Source organism: Euprymna scolopes, chromosome 15, assembly GCF_053919585.1.
Source record: "Euprymna scolopes isolate OS-2025 chromosome 15, ASM5391958v1, whole genome shotgun sequence".
In the NCBI taxonomy this organism is placed as follows: Eukaryota; Metazoa; Mollusca; class Cephalopoda; order Sepiida; family Sepiolidae; genus Euprymna; species Euprymna scolopes.
Window position 1 is genome coordinate 71,429,372 of NC_136496.1, and position 20,367 is coordinate 71,449,738.

The 20,367-nt window shown below is 36.8% G+C and overlaps 1 protein-coding gene across 1 annotated transcript in view; it reads right to left on the bottom strand.

Moving 5' to 3' along the window:
• The window catches only part of LOC145293888 (uncharacterized), a 97,275-nt gene that overhangs the window by 73,744 nt on the left and 3,164 nt on the right, over positions 1 to 20,367 (bottom strand). The window contains exons 2-3 of the mRNA XM_080140646.1: positions 13,459 to 13,553; positions 2,176 to 2,271 (exon numbers count right to left, since the gene is read on the bottom strand). Of these exons, the coding sequence (XP_079996772.1) occupies positions 2,176 to 2,271; positions 13,459 to 13,553 (191 nt within the window). The remainder of the gene's footprint in view (positions 1 to 2,175; positions 2,272 to 13,458; positions 13,554 to 20,367) is intronic.

A 20,367-nucleotide genomic window follows, 5' to 3' on the forward strand; every position in this document is an offset into this window, starting at 1 on the left:
TATTTTATTTTATAACATTCCTCTTTGTTACTGAAACGTTTTCTCTGAATGTTTCCTATTTGGCATAGTAAAACACAAGTTCTACGTCAGAGCAGATTGAGACAAGCCGACGTCAATCAACTGACGAACATGGCCTCAACAGAAGAGGTAAATTTGAATCTTAGTGCCCAAAGGAGTGTTTCCTTAAAATGGTGTCACACAAACACACAGACCCCAACTGACATCCACAGAATGGTTTCTATATTTTCTTTTGAGTTGTTTTATTTTTATACTTGTGAGTTAGGGCACTGACTCGCCAGCAAAGTGTGAGAAACAATGACATGGCTAGAACAAGAAGATGAGGTGAAAAAATAAATTCATGCCATGCAACATTGGGTTCAGCAATTGCCGAGCAAGAGGGAGCGCAGGTGGTTCAACATGTTCATAGCCTTTTAAAACCTTAATGAGTGGTTTCTTTTTTTGTGTTCAAGTCTCAAATTTGATAACAGCAACATGTAGCAATATTAGACTTGGGTGTATAATAATAAAGATTACAAACAGAAAATTACACATAAGGTCAGGTTAAACACAAAAGTAGAAATTTCCATTAGAAGTTAACAGATTAGCATTAGGGCTAAGTGGCAGGATATGATGCCACAGACAGGAAATCGAGTGACACATAGCAGATAAGCTGAAAAAATTACTGAGTAGCACAGGGGAGATACAGCTAGTACATAGACATATTTATCTACTCTATAAAATAAAGTCAGTTGGTTCATGATTGACTCATCACAAACAAAATAAATTGTCGTAACCCAGAGCACAGTTCAAGATAACATTATTTTCTAAAAAAAAAAAAAAAAAAAAAAAAAGATTCCTTTCAGTTTTATTTAATTATTGGAATTCTTTTCAGATGAGTAATTTGTTTATTTTATTTATTTATTTGCAGACTTATCTTCATCTTTTATAGTTGTTGTTTCATGACATCTTGGCCAACATCTCTATCCACTGTACCCGTGACGCAGTGGATAGAGACGTTGAATCTCTACAGTTCCAGGTGAGCATTGTCTGAAGATAGCAGTTTCAATCCTACCCAAAACCGGTCAGAGGATTAGTTGGCCAAAACTTGGTGAGATGACAACAACTATAGAAGGCAGTAATTACTGAAGATACAGTTGAAGATTCAGCATTCCTATCTTGTCGCAGTTAACCACCTGACGAAGGCCAGAGGAATAGTTGGACAAAATGTTGTGAAACAACTATATAAAAGATGAAGATAAAAGTCCACAAATAAATAAATAAAATATACTTTCAATTTGTAGATTTACTTTTATATTTATTAAAATGTCGTAATATAATAATGTAATAATACTCATTATTCATATTCAGTTGTCTCCCAATAAATCATTGTAACCCAGGAAACGGTTTAATACCAGGTGATTTCTAATATCAATAATAAATGGTTTATTCCAGTTTATTATGTAACCAACCTGGGTGCGCGGCATTGCCCGGATGTTTGGAGATGTGTGTCGAGAAAAAAAAAGGAGTAATAGGCAGGCAGGTTTGAACCCGGACCGCGAAGGAGGAAAAGAATGTGAAAAAAAAAAAATGTTATGTTTTTGCCATTGCATCCATCCTCAAACCGGAAGTGGCGAAGGTTTAAGTTAAGGCTAGTCAATCGAAAACAGGAGATGACTGTTGAAAATATCGGCAAAAAAAGCCACCCCCTCCCGGTAGAAAAGTGCCCAGTTAAGGGTGAAGGAATTAATGTTTTTAGCCAATTTTTTGATATTTGTCGTCTGAAGGGTCGAGCTTCAAAACAATACTGATCTTGTGAAAATCCGTCGCCTCTGTTAAAAGTTTTAGGCAGACATGCAAACATACATTTAAACAGACAGGTGAGATTTATATTATAAACTAGCTTGAGTGCCCAGGTGTTTGGAGGTATGTGTTGAGCAAAAAAAAAAAAAAAAAATAAGATCAAGCTGTAACGAAATACAAATAGCAGCCATAAAGGGAACAGTATCTATTCTTAAAAGAGCCCTTGAATATAAATCATAAATCATAACAGAATCAAGTGCTAGTTCCTTGATCTCTTAAAACTTACTGAAGTAAAATAAAAAAAATTGAAAGTGTAAGATTTGTAATTGTTAAGAAGAAATAAATCATTTCAAGAAAAATGAATCTATTACTTACATTAATGTTGTCAGCCAATTTCTGAAGCTGTTTTAGCTTCTCATGCCTCACAGCATTGCGGATAGTCGCAGCATTCTTTTTGGAAATTTCCCGAACCTTAAAACGAAAGAAAAGGCATTAAACAAAAACACGTTAGAAAATATTATTTCACAGAAAAAGTACCATTTTGTTGTCAGAGATAAAAAATAAAAGCACTGAGAATTTCTTCAATCATAAAGTAAACCAATATGCGAACAAACTTTAAGCAACAAAAATTCTGATTCCGATCTCTTAGATACAATCGATAAAAATCTGAACTGATAACATGTTCATGTGTCTAGCAGTACTGGCACAAGGTCAGTAGTATGCAATACAAAACATGTTGTTAAAGGCAAAAAATGGTAAATACACAGAACATGTAAATTTACAACAAGAATCTCAACCGTGGTGCATGTCATTCTGAGAAAATAAGAAATTTTATAAGAAAGTCATGTATGACACTATCGCTTCCCCGGTGAGAGTTACTTGATTGAGGAATGTCCTCGGAATGTAGCTCCCCGCGTGTTAGACACGATACCCAAATGATAGGCACATGTTGGAAACATCAACAAAAATGGGTCGAGATGTCGTTGGCTATAATTGGCTGGCATGGGTCGCTTCTTGTCTTCATTGTGTCAGCTTTCCATCATCAGCATTAATGGCATGCTGGAATTTAACGCTTATACAAAAATAGCGAACAAATGCATTTTTATAAAAATATAATTTATTCAAGATTTAACAATAAGGAGCATATTTTTATAAAGACCAGTTGAAACCAGATGCATGCTATGTCGCGTCCGCCAACTCCAGAATGCAAGCATCAACTGCTTAAAACAATAGAATTATATTTAATTCTCTCTTTCAATGAAGAAAGAAAGAGAAGAGGAGTGAAGGAGGGAAATAGAGAAAGAGCGAGAGAGAGACATTCATACATAACGTTTAAACATTGTTTTGTTTTTGTATCCATGAGTTCTTTCGGGTTTGACCTTTCAAATTCTAAGGTCTTATATCATTTCGTCTTGGTTCCATATTATAAACAAACTGTCATTCTTGGCTTGAGTCATAGCAGAACATTTTCAAAATCATAAACACTTGCATAACACATCTGCACCTCACAAGTACAGACCAAGTTAAACAAAAGGTTTAATAATGTAGAAGCCCCCAACTCCCTCAAAAAGGGATACGTCATTGTGCCACACATGTTCTTTGACCATAGTCTGAGAATTGGTTGCTTCTATAAGGAAGATAACCTGACATGTACTTGTGACAGCATTCACCCGGGATGGATTGAGCCAGCTGCGAGTGAATTCGTCACATCACGAGTCAAGGCAGCCCATCCAGGTCTGTGTGCTGCTAACTCCTTCAGCCATTTATGATTCCATTGTCCCATACCAAAGACATGAGGGACAGTTATACCTTTCAAGTCAGCTTTGACTGTTGTGAGCCACGTTTTAAATTGACCACACCATTTACCTAACAGGTAAATCTATATTAAAAACCAGTGTCAGAATGTTAAATGTATACAGGTTGGTAGATAATTCAATTCTACAGTGTTTCGCATAAGCCATTTGTTATTGTTCTGTTTTGTTTGTGACAAAAAGCGTACAATTATTGCTTAAAGGGGAAATGCTTTTTATCTCTTTGAAAAATTTTGTTGGTCTGTCCAATACTTAAAAAAATACCGATGTCAAGTATTTGGCATCTCAGTAAAAACTTATCAATCTCCTATGCATCACAAGTGCTTGAATCTGTAATAAATTAAGACATCATCAAGGACCTGAGCAAAAATAATTTACTTAGTGACAAGCAATATGGATTTAATCCTGCAAGGTCAACTACTGATGTACTAACTGCAATATCAAACAGAATCAGTGAATTTCTTCAGTTTTTTTTTTCTAGAACAATAGCTCTCGACATATCAAAGCTCTTTGACAGGGCCATCATATTCAGTTTAATGTCCATTTTACATGCTGGCATGTGTTGGATTTCCAAACTAATATATCTCTGGCCAGGGTTGCGGAGTCGAAGGTTTTAGCTGGAGTCGGAGTCAGATTTCTAAAAGTACAAGGAGTCGGAATTTTTTTTATCAGACTCCAACTCCTTAAGTCCAATGAATTTATTTTTTTACATGGTTTTCCGGTTTGGTTTTATCATTTTTTTTTATTACATTTTCTGACCAAACAAGGCACATTGTCACTTTGATGTAGGGAGCTGCTATCAGAGATCTAAGTTTCAGGGGTACTATGTAGGTAGTTTAGCAGCAAGATGTCTGTTTACATTACACTTAAACTTCTGGATGTCAGTACAGTTGAGGAAGCAGGAAACCGGAAAAGAATTCCAAAGTCTAGCAGTTCTGGGGAAGAAGCTATTAGAGTAGAAGGCTTTCTTACATCTAGGGATCTCTACTGTGTAGGGGTGGCACCGCTGTTTGTCGGGGGTATTTTCATCGCGGAGGTACAAGAGCTTGTAGTTCGGTCAGAGCATCCACCATTAAAAATACTTGTAAAACAAGCAGAGGGATGCAACATTTCGTCGATGGGACAAGGGCTGAAGCTTAGATAAGAGTTCAGGACTAGGGCCTATCAGGTTGGCAACTCTCTTTAGAACACTGTCCAGGAGCGAGAGACTAGTAGCAGATGCACCAAGCCGAAGTGTGACAGCAGTTCTCAATACATGGGCGAATGGTGGCTTTGTAGAGGTACAGAATACTTTCAGGCGTAAGTAACTTTCTAGCATGGTAGAGAGAGCCCATCTTCTTTGCAGCAGCCTTAGCAATGATCTCAATGTATTTATTTCAACTCATGTTTCCTGTGAACGTTAAGCCAAGGAGTTTCAACGAAGTACATTCAGGTAATGTATCTTTAGCCATAGCTATTGGTGGTTGGTAAGGTTTTATATAATTATTAAAGGAAACGAGCTTTGTCTTGGCAGCATTGAACGTTACCATCCATTTCTGACCCCGTTTCACTACAGAGTGAAGGTCTTCTACTAGGGTTTTTGCCATTCCTTTAGATATGTGCTCATTATTCCTCACGTGCCTGCTATAGAGCGTGATGTAATCGGCAAATATACCCATTTATCCGGTAAGGATCGATCCCTGAGAACCACCTGCATTTATATCATATTGTTTGGACATACGCCCATCGAGGACAACCTGGATTCTTCTCTCATTTCAGAAGGATTTAATTATGTTAATCATTCATCCAGTAATACCATAGATTTTATTTTCATGAGAAGACCATCATGCCATACCTTGTCAAAAGCCTTAGATATATATAGGACTACTGCTCTCCCCTCCCCTGCCTTATTCAGTGCTGCTTGGTATATAAGTTCAGAGATTACAGTTAGAATATCTGCAGTAGAACGAGCTTGTTTAAATTCATATTGATGGTCAAACAGAAGTTTAGCAGCTGTAAGGTGGTGGACTAGAGCTTGATTAATTAAAGACTCAAATATTTTGGTGAAAAGCGAGAGGAGATTAATTGGGCAATAATTTAATGGGTCCGTCCGTTTGCCAGATATTTTGTAAACTGGTACCACAGAAGCAAGATTCGGTAAGACATTTGTTAAAGAGTTTAGAGAGAACTGCAGCAACCTTAGCAGAGCATTTTTTTAATAGCACAGCCAGGATGAGATCAGGTCCACATGCTTTTGAGGTGTCTAGTTTTTATAATATCATGAAGGAGTGATTTTCAGATCATTTAGCATGGTTTTTGTCGACAGAGGAAAATCAGGGAGGGAATGATTTGCTTGGTCCAAGGTAGAGTTTGAGGGAAAATAACGGGCAAACATGTTAGCTTTTTCAGTTGATGTGCAAACAACCTCATGATTGTTGGATAGTGGGGGAATTATTGATTGCTATTATTTACTACACTATTGTAGATTTTCCAGAAATCATGAGTTCCTAATTTCTGCGCGTTCAATGCATTTCCTGGTGGTTTCAGTATATTCACTCTTAGCTGTAGCTACTTCTTTCTTACAATTACTTCTATCTTCTATATACCTTGTCTGTTTGTACAGGACTTATGCTGGATAAATCTATGGTATGCATGTTGCCTCTGAGCAATGGCAGCTTCACCAGTAGAAGTAAACCATTGGGGAGGGTGGGGTTTGCTATAGAACTTCCGTGTAGGAACATATGCTTTAATTGCTGCTTTGAACCATTGAGTAGTCTCATTTGCACACTATTCTGCAGGAAGAGAAAAGATATTTCCCCATGGGGCATCTCTGATCCAATCGCTAATGGTATCGCAGTCAGCCTTATTTTAGTATGTTGTCATTTTGAGCAATGGCTCTTCAACTTGGGGTCGAGAGTTTAGAGGGATTCTATCATTATCACATGATCAGCATTTGTTACACGATCCTCAGGATCTCTTGTCAGAAATAGATCCAGAAGTGAAGCTTGCTGATCCTGGCGATCTGGGAGACGGGTTGGGAATGTTACTGTGTCAAGGAATGGGATATAGCAAAGATATGGATGATGCTACTAGCTGTGTCAGTGAAGTTAGAGAAGCCAAGCAAATTTCTGTGGCGAGCATTAGAGTCACTAAATACATGTATTTGGGCAATAGTGTCAAGGGAGAGTGCTACATCTATGCTATCAGAGACATGATTGATTATAGTACAGTCCTGGGTTGATGGAGAGCAATAAAGAAAATACAGGTAGCTAACGCTATGTTGTAAGTTTAGTTTAGATTCCCTAGACATGGGGAGGGTGTTACGAATATAGACTCCAAGTCCGTTCCTGTAAAGTCCTTACAACAAAGTGGAAGATAACCAGACATGTTAAAAATGTTAGAGGAGATGGAGGAGTGCAAGTTAGTTTCACTTAGTGCTAAGATATCCGGGGAGTTTGCTAGGAGAAATTATTCTGCATCATCTAAGTTCCAAGTCCTCGGATTTGTGTAAATGCAAGCCTTAAGGGAATAGGCCTGAGTGTGTGTCTGGTTTGCACATTTTTTTTTGGATTGAGCTATTTCATTCTATTTAGCAGTTTCAGATCTAGATTGAGGTGCTAGGCAAAACGCATGTGCATAGGCACCATCATGCAACACGAGTAGACCATCAGCCGACTCCTCATCCACAAGAATGTGGTCTCGGGAACGCCCACCAGAGATGAATGCAGGGTGTCTTTCCATGCGTGACATGGCACTACAAATATCCCAATATTACACAACTGATGATAGAACAGCCGCTCTAAGTGCTATCAAATGGCTTCTGTACTGTCAGTTGGAAACAGCAACCAGCAACTGTCAAACCGATACCCTCAAACCTGTCCGACAGGAGTGGCCCAGTCCCATCATGTTAGCATATATGGTAAATAAGCACTCCCAAGATGCCCAGTTATAGGAGAAGGGAATAAGGCAAATGTAGGGGATGGCATTCATTGCCCTAGTCAGGAAACAAGGCTAAGCACTGGGCGTTTCTAATGAGTCCTTGTAGCCGCACCGCTGCTCCTGGCAAAGAAGGAATATGGTGTATAGATAGGCAGAGCCTTACTACTCCTTAAGCAGTTTAGGTTTGCAAACCGGTGATTTGATCAAGTCACCAATTATAGGGAGGTTGTCGTCCAGGAATGAGGCCTCCTCCCTTCCCTGTTTGGTGCCAAGATGTATGAGGTTAGTGACACAGGTTTACAAATCAGAGTTCAAGATGGATGATCTAACCAGATCTACTGGTCCATCAGCACTGAGAGGGTGTTCCCTGCACCTGGTTGCATGGATAGTGAGGATTGATAGAGTTAATATCAAATAATTAGTATCTGCTTTGAAGTTACACTCCTCAAAATAGGATTAAGATTGCTTACGTTTTTAAAAGTGATATGTATGAGTGTGGGGTGTAGATTAAAGGTGAATATCTACTAGGGTTAAGAAAAGATCAAATGTGGTTTGTGGATTAGTGACTAATTGGAAAATTATAGTATAAGAGTTAGGGTGCATTTTGAAATGTGCTTTAGCTGAGAGGGTTTGCCCTGCACCTGGGTCCTAATCCAGGTATTTCTGCGACCCCCGCATGATTAGTTAATGTTACTGGGTTAGTTTGTAGACGTTATATATCTGCTGAATAGTTACACTCCTCAAAGTGATTTAGGGGCATTGCTATTTCATTGTTACTGGATAAAGGGGGTAAGTAAGGCTTATATCAGTATAAGCAACTATGTTTGTAAGCAGGCTTGTTAGAAAGGAGATTAATGTGGTTTAAGACTTTTCCTTTAGATTTTTTATTTTATTTTATTTATATGTTAGCATAGGTATAGGATAACGTTACAGTATGAGTAGGTATTAAGAATTGAACTAAAAATTGTGCCCAATCTCTGTATATTTTAGATGACAGGAGGGTTAAGATGTAAGTGCAATACAGTACGGGTAAAACAGGATGTAAGTTTTGAGTCATGTGTAATTAAGTAAATAAATATATGGGCAAGTTTTCAGTAGATGTGAATAAGTTGAAGTTGTAGGTATTAAGTGTGTTTCTATAATTGAAGGAAGATAATTTCAGCTTTCAATTAAGAGTCATGGGATATTTTGCATCAACAAGGAGTATTGGTTTTGTATTAATCATTGCAAAACTATCTAGGAGGAGACATAGTTATGTAATGCAGATCACTTTGCTTCTGAGTACATACTTTGGCTGTTAAGTACCTAACAGGATAGGAATGAACTCTAATCCATGTCTTAGAGGTAGAAATGTATAGATGTTTAGTGATGACTATTAAGTGGTTAGCATGTGAAGGTTAAGGGCTGGAAGTTAAAGATTCCACTACAAAGGAGTTTTAATAGTTTTGTATTAATGCTGGAGTTCCTTAGGTGTCCATCCTGGGCCCAACTCTCTTCCTGATCTATATTAATGATCTTCCAAATCACATCCTTACATTATTCGTAGACATCTATGCTGATGACACTACTATCTATGGTAGCACATCTAAGACCGTAAACGACCAAGTTCTCTCTGATTCTCTCTCCTCTGATCTTGAGCAAGTGGTACAATGGGGAAAGAGGTGGCTTGTTACTTTTAATGCATCTAAAACCAAGCTTTTATTTTTACATCATCAATGCTCTGATCCTTATCTGGCATACTGATCTGGTCTGATACTATAGAGGACACATCCTTTTTAAACATGGAATGCAGAGGTAGCTCAGATATAAATGTACAGAAGCTATCCCAGTCAGTCATGGAGAATCGGTATACAGTATGGTGGAGGGGTACGTCTGGGGATTTATTACATTTCATTTTTATCTTAACTGATACGACGGAGTGGTCGGAGGATCCTAGAGGAGAAAGAACGGAACATGAACATAGCTCAGGGGAAGTTGAGAGAAAAAGGTCTAGGAAGCTTGCATATTGACCTGTAGTATCGGGCATACGGGTGGGCTCACGAACAATCTGAGTGAGGTCATAAGGAATGCCAAAATCATGACAGAACCTCCCCTCATCGTCCGTCTTATTCGAGTGGGTCAGCCATTCGACGTTATGGACATTGAAGTCACCACAGATGTGGATGTTAGCTGAGGAGTGTGCAGACAGGATGTGGTCTATTTTCTCAGATATGCTCTTAAAGATAGTAACTCCGCTGTTGTGGGGCCGATAGAGGGCAAATATAAATGCAGTGGTGTAAGCAAGTGCAACCCGGAAGCACATATAAGGTAAATTAGGATCTTCTCTAGAGATATCCCTGCCACATGAGAAGCCATCTTTAATGTAGGCACATATTCAGTCAGATTTAGATGTTAAATTAGAGTATCCGTTAATTATGAACTCATCTAGGGAAGTGGTCGGCCCTATTCCAATTTCGCTTAGAAAGAATATGCCCGGTGTCGTCTCCTGTAATTGGGTTTCAACCTCTAGAAGGTTGGAACGTAAACCCCTGATGTTGGAGAAGGAGACATAGTAGTAGGGGTCTACGTTGGAAGATGGGGTTCTAGGTTTATTCAAGTTTTTTTTCTGGAGATGTTTCATGTTGAGGTTTTGGGATTTGTGGAACAGGTCGGCATACTTGGTTAGAGGAGTACAGAGAGGGACAGTAAAAGAGAAAAAGACAGGAAAATTTTTTTTTTTGTAGCACATGAAAAGGCAAACAACAATAAAATTGGAAAATGCAGTTTCCTAAAGTGTAATGGTGTATCCGATGGAATCATAGGAATGCCTGGAATGAAGATATCTCCACATGCAAAAGATCCTGTTAAGATTGTTGTTTCTATGATATTGTTTGTTAATTTTTTTTTACTGCAAGCCATGTGCCATTGCAAAGCTTGGATTGGTTTATATTTCACAACTGATAATTAGTAAACCAATTTTCAGTTGCAGTATATGCGGAGGCATCCCTGGCAAATCTAGCTGTTGGATAATTAACCACATTATCTGCTTCCACAACAGTGTCGATGGATGTGTATGTGACTACCTGACTTGGAATTTTACGTTGAATAATAGCGTTAAGTTCATGGACGTCTTTGTATTGAGCTGCAAGAATAGCTCGTTTACTCAGTCAAGTGGAAGTCGTATAATTAATTTGAATATCTAGAAAAACCTTTTTAACAAACTCTTCTTTTGATGTAATAAAATTACAGAAGTTAAAAGTCGAAGAATGTCACCCTTAATTTGGATAAGCCAGCACTTTTCCGTGCCCAATTTCCCACAAGTGATATAAAAATTTCTGTGCAGATCGAGCAGTCTGCAACTGGACATACATATTTTGAGTTAAGTTTAATGTCTTCATATGGCACCAACAAGAGTATTTGTGGGAAGCATTTATTTCATCTGCCGGTGTTCATTGAAGAATTACAGATAGCATTTGTCTGAAATCTCCTGCAAGCAATATTACTGCATTCCCAAATGGTCTGCCATGCAAATCTTGCAAAGATCGACCAAGAGCCTCAAGTGATTATTTGCATACTATTGTGCATTCATCACAAACAATAAGTTAGCAATTCTGCAATATTTTTCCCCATACTGGATGTTTTGGAGATGTTGAACATGAGATTTTTGAAAAATTGAATGTTTAATAGTAGTTTCAAAGTAGAATAAGTAGTTCTTCTACTTGATAGCAAGGTCACAGGTATTCCACATGCAGCAAGGACTATGTCATTTTGTCACCGAATGGCTGCCAAAATCAATTTAATTAGAAGGGTTTTACCAGTTACTCCTGGTGCTATTCAATGCAGCAGTAATTTCTAAATAACTTCTATTCTCACAGTCAGTAAATTAAGTGATTAAAATAAGATTTATGCATGTTTGACAATGCTTTATTCACTGTAATTAATTGGAGAGACTACAATAGGATGAGGGATTAGAGATGGACAGATAGACAGGAAGATATATAGATAGAAAAGAGAAAGTGAGAGGGAAATACAGAAAGAAAAGGAGATATAGAGAGATAGAGGGAGAGTTAGAAACAGAGAGGGAGCAAGACAGAGGAAAGGAGAGAAGGGGAGAGAGATAGAGGGAATTAGAGAGAGAAAGAGGCTCAAAGAGAGATGGAGATGGTGATATAGAGAGATAGATTGAGAGAGAGAAAGGGAGAGATGGATTGAGAGAGTTAAGAGAGGGGGAGAGAAACAGAGGGTGAAGTACACTTCACCGTTTTTTTCCTCGATCAGTAGAGGAGAAATCCTTCGAGACTGAGGCAATTTTTTTTTTTGTTACTATCCAGAATACTGTTTTTTTTGTTTTTTTTGGGAGCTAGATTTTCCACAAATTAGAAACCGACTGGGTTATTTGTACTTTCACCTAACAATTTAATAAACTAAAAGATATTTTTAAACCTGAATTTAATGTATAAATACTAATTTAAAAAAATAGCACGGTAATGTAAGTGCATAAGCACCACTTTATTTCAAATATTTATTTTCCAAAGACTGATAGAATGAATTAAACTTTAAGTGTTGTGTAATTATTTTCTCAGCGTTCGGTTTTCACCAGCGCATGATGTCAACAGCCGGATAAAGTCGAGCATTGCCGATGACATAATACAACGCTATGTGAAAGAAAAAGTAAAGTAAAATTTTAAATAAAAAACACAAAAAACAAAAAAAAACTATCGGCCATTTGTATTTCTTAATAAATGTTTGTAGAAAATAATGTTTTTTTTTTTGTCACAAAAATAAAGTTTTAGCATTTTTTTGCAATAAATAATAGCAACTTCATTAATTTTATGACTTGCCCAAGCGTATTATAAACACCTCAACCTCCTCATGGTAAAATCGGCTTTAGGAATACACCCTACCTCCCCATGTTAAGAACGGCTTTCGAGGTTTTGGGGGTATATATATATTGCCGATCCCCGACGAGTAGTGTTTTGTTTTCGTTGTTGTTATGCCTGGGAGGAACATGCCCCCACCGATCAAATTTCTTCTTTCTTTCTTTCTTTCTTTTGTGGATTGTTTAAAAAAAAGTTTGTTTTATATGCACGTCTAGTCAGAATCGTTATTTTTCGTTATTTCAAAATGGTTGACTGAAGAAAAGGAACGCTGTTGAATAACAGTTTTTTTATAATTTGGTAATATTTTTTACTTTTTAGATACAATCACTGTTATTAAATATTATGGAAAACGTTATTTTGGTATGCTAGAGAGGAACACGCATCCACCGATCAAATTGTTTCTTTCTTTCTTTCCTCTGTGGATGTCATGTTCCGGAGAAATCCGAGTCACAAGCTGAGTTACGTCTGGTTCATTAAATGCAGAAGTACAAATAATTTTTTTTTATTTCTTAAATTTAACAATTTCTGTGTTACTCTTTTAACGATTGTTAAAAAAAAAGTTTGTTTTATACACACGTGTAGCCAGAATCGTTATTTTTTGTCATTTCAAAATGGTCGACCGAAAAGAAACGATGTCGAATAATAGTTTTTTTTTTTAATTTGGTAATATTTTTTACTTTTTAACATTTAAAAACATAGATGATAAAAAACAGTCACTCTTATAAAATTTCACAGAAAACGGGCGTGTAAATTTTTAGTTTATTGATTTGGAACAAACCAGATGTTTGATTTTTATATATATAGATATATGATAATTCCATGTAAAAATCATTCAGAAACTTAAGATTTTGAAACCCATATCCTCAGATTTTATTGTAACTTGCACTACAGCTGGGCATCATAAAAACTGAACCTTGGGGAAAAAAGACTTCATCAGTGTGGCTAGATGTAGTGAAATTTAAAACAAAGATATTAATTGAGGCAAATTTGACTTTTAATGAACCATTAAAAGTCAATTTTGCGTTTTGATTTAACTCTTTGAGCAAACAGGAATAAAAAAGGAAACTCACCTGAAGGATTCGAATCTTTCTCCGTCTTTCCCGTTCTGCCTTTGCAATTTGTTCTTTCTCATCGGCATTGAGTCTGTAGGGCTTCTTCTGATACACTGATATAATATAAAAAGAAATCAAAGAGAAATGCAACATAATTTTGTGATGTTTAATTGATATATTAATTACGTTAGATAAAAGAAACATTCAATAAATACAGATCCTGAATATCTTTAAAAATTAAGGCAGTTCAGGATCCAAAATCTGGTATTTCCAATGAATGATTCCAATACTTATGGAGTTAGGGTTGGGGGTTAGTTTTCAGTTTAGATGTAGTTCTTTTTTTAATTTTTTTTTGTTTGTTCTTTTTTTTTTTTAATTATTTAATTAAAACTTTCTTTTTTTGAGAGCAGTATTTCATTTTTTTTAAGTATTTAAATTCTTCAGATTACTGTTCTGATCTTTAGTGTTATGTCTGCAAGGACCCATGGCGTAATGATAATAGTACTCAATAAAATTCAGTTGTAAAGTTACATTATTCCGGTGATTGAAGCCTCAGTGCGGATGATACTCAAAATACAACTGTGAATTATTTAGGACTTTTACTTAGTCATGGCTGATGGAAGAAGAACATGCTACTCTTGTGGATTAAAAAAAAAAAGGTTCTGTTTGAAAATTCTGTACAGATTCCTAAGTTTTACAAAATGGGAGGTTACATTAACCGAAACGTACAAAAATAACACTCAACACGAGAACAATAGCATAAAGAATCCAAATAATATGTATAATCAATCCTCATCTCAAAAATTCAGCAATGTTTTTCTTGAACATGTTTTTCTTTTTTAATATTGTCTAGAAAGGAATTGTTTACTCCAATTATTTTTTTTTTTTTAATAATTCATTCAATTTAAAATACACAGAATGGAAATATTTTGAATTGCTAGAGAGTTTCGGTTTTCAGAATGGTCTGTTTCAAATATAAAAAGGTCCTCCTATATTTTTAAAACAAAAGTTTTTAGGAAGCGATTCTACAGTTGATGAACTGTAATCAATCAGAATGCATTAGAGTACCAACTAAAGATTTACCTTTCAAAAATTGATTATTAGGGTATTCGGGTGTGTTTTGAATGAATAACACATTTAAAATTGTTGCAGACAAGTAGTTTTTTTGATATTAAGACTTTTATTATCCAATGTATCAAAAGTAGCCCCTCAACTGCCTATTCTCATTGACAGTGAATTAAATCTTTCACACACAGTACCAGACCCTCCTCTGGTTTGGGATAACCTAAGGAACCTCAATTATACCTTTGCTGCAGGGATATAGAGTGGCAGTGTACAATTGTAGGGTCTCATAGGGATTGATTTAATCCAATACATGCATCCCATGCAAGTTATATGATGTATGAACATTGCAGCTTAGCAGATGCAGTAGAAAGATTGCAAAAGGCAGGATTCATACTCCAATCTTGCAACTCATGAGTTAATGAGAGGAGATGGTACTCTTGTGAGTCACAGCTGTCCTTGGGAGAAGGTGCTAGGTTATCATTATGAGCCTCTTATTGATACCATCAATACCGCTTCCTGTAATTGTAACCCTGAAGCGACAACTAAGACGCATATATTGTCTGAAACATCAAGGATATTTGATCCTCTCTCATTATGTTTGCCAGTATCACTACAGGCGCGTACTCTTGTTAGTGAATTGTAGAAATTGGTTTTGAGTAGAATGAAATTGCGCAGAGTGAACTTCGATCCAAATGGGTGATCATTGCCCACGAATTGTCAGAACTTAGTTTTGTTACCTTCCCAAGAAAAACCCTTGATGAAGGAAGGAAGGAAGGCCAAATTATTTCTATTCTGTGATGCCTCCAAAAAGCATATGGGTTTGCAGCATATGCAGTCTGAGGGAAAGATTCATCTGTTTTTTTTTTTTCCAAGGCAAAAGTGGCACCCCTTAAGTCAAAAAGTTTAACCAATATAGAGTTTTTATCAGCCCTCTTAGCCATCAAATGCCTTCCAACATTATTGAAAGCTTATTCGAATGTAAGTTTCAACAAAGTATTTATTGCGGTTGATTTGCAAACAGTTTTATCTTGGTTGGTCACAAAACAAACCAATAGCAAGAATGTTTTTGCTACAAACAAACTGAACAACATTGGTCAATGGAAGGCTGAACTGATGTCTGAATCTGATGTGGCCATTCAATTTAAATATGTACCAACTGCACACAACCCTGCTGATCTTATCACCAGGGGCATTCTTACCTCTAAATTGAGGGCCAATTTGGAATATTGGGTCTCTGGACCATCTTGGATAAAGAACCAACCGATTTCTTGGCCTGAAAATGCTTTAAATTGTTTACGGCCAGAAAGTAAAAGGATTGTGTCCTCAATGGTTTGTGCTGTTTCCCACAGCCAAGAGGAGCCACTTGTACAATATGACAAATATTCATCATTGTCATTATTGAATGTTACGGCATGTGTGGTCAAGTTTATCGATAAGTTAAAGAGAGACCGACTCTGCCAAGATGGCTCGAACGTACTTAATTAAAGTGATGCAGAGACAATCCTTCTGATAGATTGTTACCACAGAGAGTGGGAAGCCTAAACCTTTTTATGGATAAGGAAGAATTAATTCAATTCTAGGGCAGAATTGGAAAACTGTATACGAGTATGAGATAGTTAATCCTTTACTTATTGCTAAGGACTATCCTCTTACTAATCTCATTGTATTAGACTGCCACCACCAGTGTAAGCATCTGGGTGTTTCTGCTACTTTAAATAGGATCAGATTATCTGGGTATTGGATACCGCAAGGTAGGCAGGCTGTAAAAAAGGTTTTGTCAGGGTGCTCCTTATACTAGAAATTCAACTCTATCCCATTTACCTAGCCCAAAATGACCAATTTACCGAAATATCAGGTCAATATGATAATGCCCTTTTTACACACAGACTATGCAGGCCATCTGTGGGTGCTAAAAGGTGAAGAAAGGGTGAGGATGTATATCCTGGTTTTTACTTGTTTAGAAGTGCAGTCAGTGCACTTCTGTGCCTGTCCATTCATTACTAATGGCCTTAATTCGATTTTCCAACATTTATGGGATTCCTGGTACTAGTGCACTTATTGATCCGTGCTGAAATAATAATATTATTTAGAATGTCGTTTTTAACATGTAGAGGGGAGGGTATTTTGTACCTATTCTGTATTTTAACCTTACAATTGAATAAAAAAAAACACATCATAAAACATTAATTTACACTTCCCTTGGTATGAAAGTGTATGGGAAAGACTGATCAAAATCATAACGCCTTGTTAAATTAATTGGTCGAGCTAGTTATAATTATTTTGATCTTCTGAAAATTCTTTCTGATATACAAAATGCTGTAAATGACTGTCCCTTGACTAACAGAAGTTGAGACTCTAGTTTGGAAATAATGTCCAAATCATTTTTACACCCTCTACTACAGGGGTCGGCAACCTACTGCACGTGTACCACACGTGGCATGGCAAGCAATTTTCAATGGCACGCCGAGCCTCCAGCTCCCAAGCTCCGATATAGCCGAGAATATAGAATTGGATCGCCTATTATGAGAATAACAAACAAAATTCAATTCTATGGCCGAGAACAAAGGGGAGAAGAAAAACTGATTCTATGCGCGCTGTCGGGGCCAATGAAACCGTGAGAAAGGAGAACTGCCGTTACACAGGCTTCAATGACATAGTCATACGAGTTGCAGATGATTGTCGACTCATTCATTGTTGAGCGGCAAAATACGATGCACCAGCGGTGATAATAGGTAAAATCACGTTTTTTTACTTCGTGTTAATTATTAGAGTCACAGAATTGTTCAGTGGTCAGAATATGAATACAAGATTCGGTATAATTGCCTTTCAAATTCTTAAAAGTGTATTTTTTAATTTTCAAGTTCATAACTGGTATTAGAGATGAGCAATTTCGATAATCTATGTACCAAACAAAATGGTATGATTGGGGGAATATGTGGATGAAATATTTTTTTGAATTGTGAATGTCACACACAAATGGGAGCTAATCAAAACCTTTAGACTACTTCTGGGACACCCTATACATAATTTTTCTCCACAAATTTTATTAAAATGTATCATAGTTTTCCCACAGCAAGGGTGAGGATAATTTGGTTAGTATTTTATATATCATAATTGACATTTGTATAATTAGGCCTATTTATATTTTCAGAATGACCCTGGTGTTAGTTATGGCCGAAAAGAAAACTTGATCATCGGCCATTTCAAGACAACTGAACAAAGGAATATGGATTTGTGGAACAAAAGGATCTGTTTGTGCTTTCTGCTGCGAAAGTGTTGTGTGTCGCACATCTAGTGTACAAAGGCACTTTCAAACCAAATATCAATCTAATGTCAGAATTAGCATACCGACGAGTAGGGAGGAGGGGAAGAAAAGACGGTTTGAGTCTTGCAACGAAATGTCGACGTTGCTTACAAGCAGTCTTTCCTTGTAAAAGTAACAAATGGGTAACGATGGTCGAAGTGTAATTTGTCTAAAAGACTACAACAACTACTACAACAACAGTAGAGCGGCCACCCCTTTTTTATCTATTCCAACTCTCAGTCAACGAGATTCACGCGTGACTGAAATGTCTATTTAACTTGTAAGGAATAGGCACTCAGGTTCTTTGATTAACGGACCACCGGCCGTGTTGGTCACAGCTACCAGCCCCCCTTTCTTCCCCACCGACCTACCCTTGGCAAGTCAACCAATTCAAAATTCTCACACTAAGTTTAAAACCTCATAGGAGAAAGGTGAAGCCATCAAAAAAGCTATTTCTGGTTTCAAAAAACAAACTGGTATTTTGAGCCAAGCTGTTGGAATGAAGAGTAAAGCTACTGAATGTAGTTACAAAATAGTTCAGTGTGTGGCTTTGAATGGCAAACCTTTTACAGATGGTGAAGAAATCAAAGAAACCTTTTTTAAGCGGTGCTGAAGTTTTGTTTTGTGATTTACAAAATAAAGACATTATACTCTCTCGAATTAGAGAAATACCAGTTTCTGCAAGACCAGTTGAGACTTGGCTGAAAATGTAACAACTAAACAAACAACTGGATTAAAGCAACCCCACATATTTAGTGTCGCCCTTGATGAAAGCACTGATGTAAACGATGCATCTCTCCTAGCTGTGGTTGCAAGATATCACGAGAACAACCACATTTATGAAGAGTTGTGTTGTTTATTATCCCTTCATGATACAATCAAAGCAGAAGATATTTTGTGTGCATTTACTGGTTATTTTTCTAAACAGGACATTGACTTGAACAAATTATTTCGCGTAACAACCGATGGTGCTGCTGCAATGATTGTCAAGAAGAAAGGATTTGTAAAACTTCTTGAAAATCATGTTGGACGCAAACTGTTAAGTTTCAATTGTATTATTGCATCAGAAGGGCTTATGTGCAAATCCTCATCTTTTAATTTGGTCTGTGATGAAAGCTGTTGTTGAGATAATCAACTCTCTTATTTCTCACTCTTCATTGGTTCACAGCCAATTCAAATCTCTTTTACAAGGAATTGAGTGTGAATATGGAGATCTTCTGTTATACAGCAATGTTCGCTGGCTTAGTCGAGGCAAAGTTTTAGCTAGATTTGTTTGTTACCTTGAGGCTATTAGGGCGTTTCTTGATAAAAAAACAGAAACCATTTCCTCAACTGAATGATGAAAGCTGGTTGTTAAAGTTAATGCTTATGACCGACATAAACACACCACATTTAAATGAGCTTAATTTGAAATTACAAGGACAGAGTCAAACAGTCCTTAATCTTTTCAGCTATTGGAAAGCATTTACAATGAAACTTGACATTTTTACCCATGACATCAAAGCATTTAAGTTATTTCCAAATGTGAAAAATCATGCAAATCAATTTGAAGTGAACATAGATGAGCTTCAGGAGCACGTTGAAGCACTCAAAGCAGAATTTGATAAACGAAGTCAGGACTTCTACATTCATGAATCCTTATTTTCATATCTTATTAAGACTGACATTCTTGATTTGACAAATGCCCAACTGAAACTTTTTAGCTGGATTGGGAGGAGTGGTGAGAGGAGCTTTCCCTTTGTTATAAAGGTGGCCTCAAACCACTCTGCCTCGGTGTGGCTAGCAAGTGTTACAAGTCTAGTCGTTCCTGTTGGCACTTCGGTACTTAGTTACTTTCTACCATCTATTTCTACCTATATACCTCTACCAACCTGCTCTTCTGTTACCTGACCCTAAGGAAAGGGTTGCAAGGGCGACTCCTTTGCAACCCAGCATGATCCTCCGCTCGACTTACCCCTCTCCCCCCTCAACAGGATTTTTTTTTTTTTTTTTTTAACATGGACATTGATGATTTTGAAATGCAACAGGTTGATTTTAGGTCTTCAGAAATATGGACATTAAAATTTGCTAAACTAAGAAAGTCTCTGAAAGATGAAAATTTAGAAAAGTCTGGTGCTATTTTGAACTGTTGGACTTCTCTCCCAAGCTCATTCATCTGTTTGAAGAAAATGGCTTTTGCTCTTCTCTCGACTTTTGGTTCAACTTATTCTTGTGAGGAAATTTTCTCTCGCATGAAAGTAGTGTTGTCTCCACATCGAAGTCGTCTAACGCCTGAACATTCAGAAAATTGTGTAAAGCTCAAAGTTACAAAGTATGAGGAATTGGCAAAAACCATGCAAGAACAAGGGTCCCATTAATAATAAAAACTTTACAAAAACTTTTAAGAAACAGTTTTTTTTTCACATTATTTATAAACTTTAATATTGTATATTTTATAAAATAAAATACACTGAGAACAGGTATATTGACCTTGATTGCTATAAAATATGTTGGCACACTGAATAATTTGAAACCCTAAGTCGGCACACAGCAAAAGGTTGCCGATCTCTGCTCTAGTA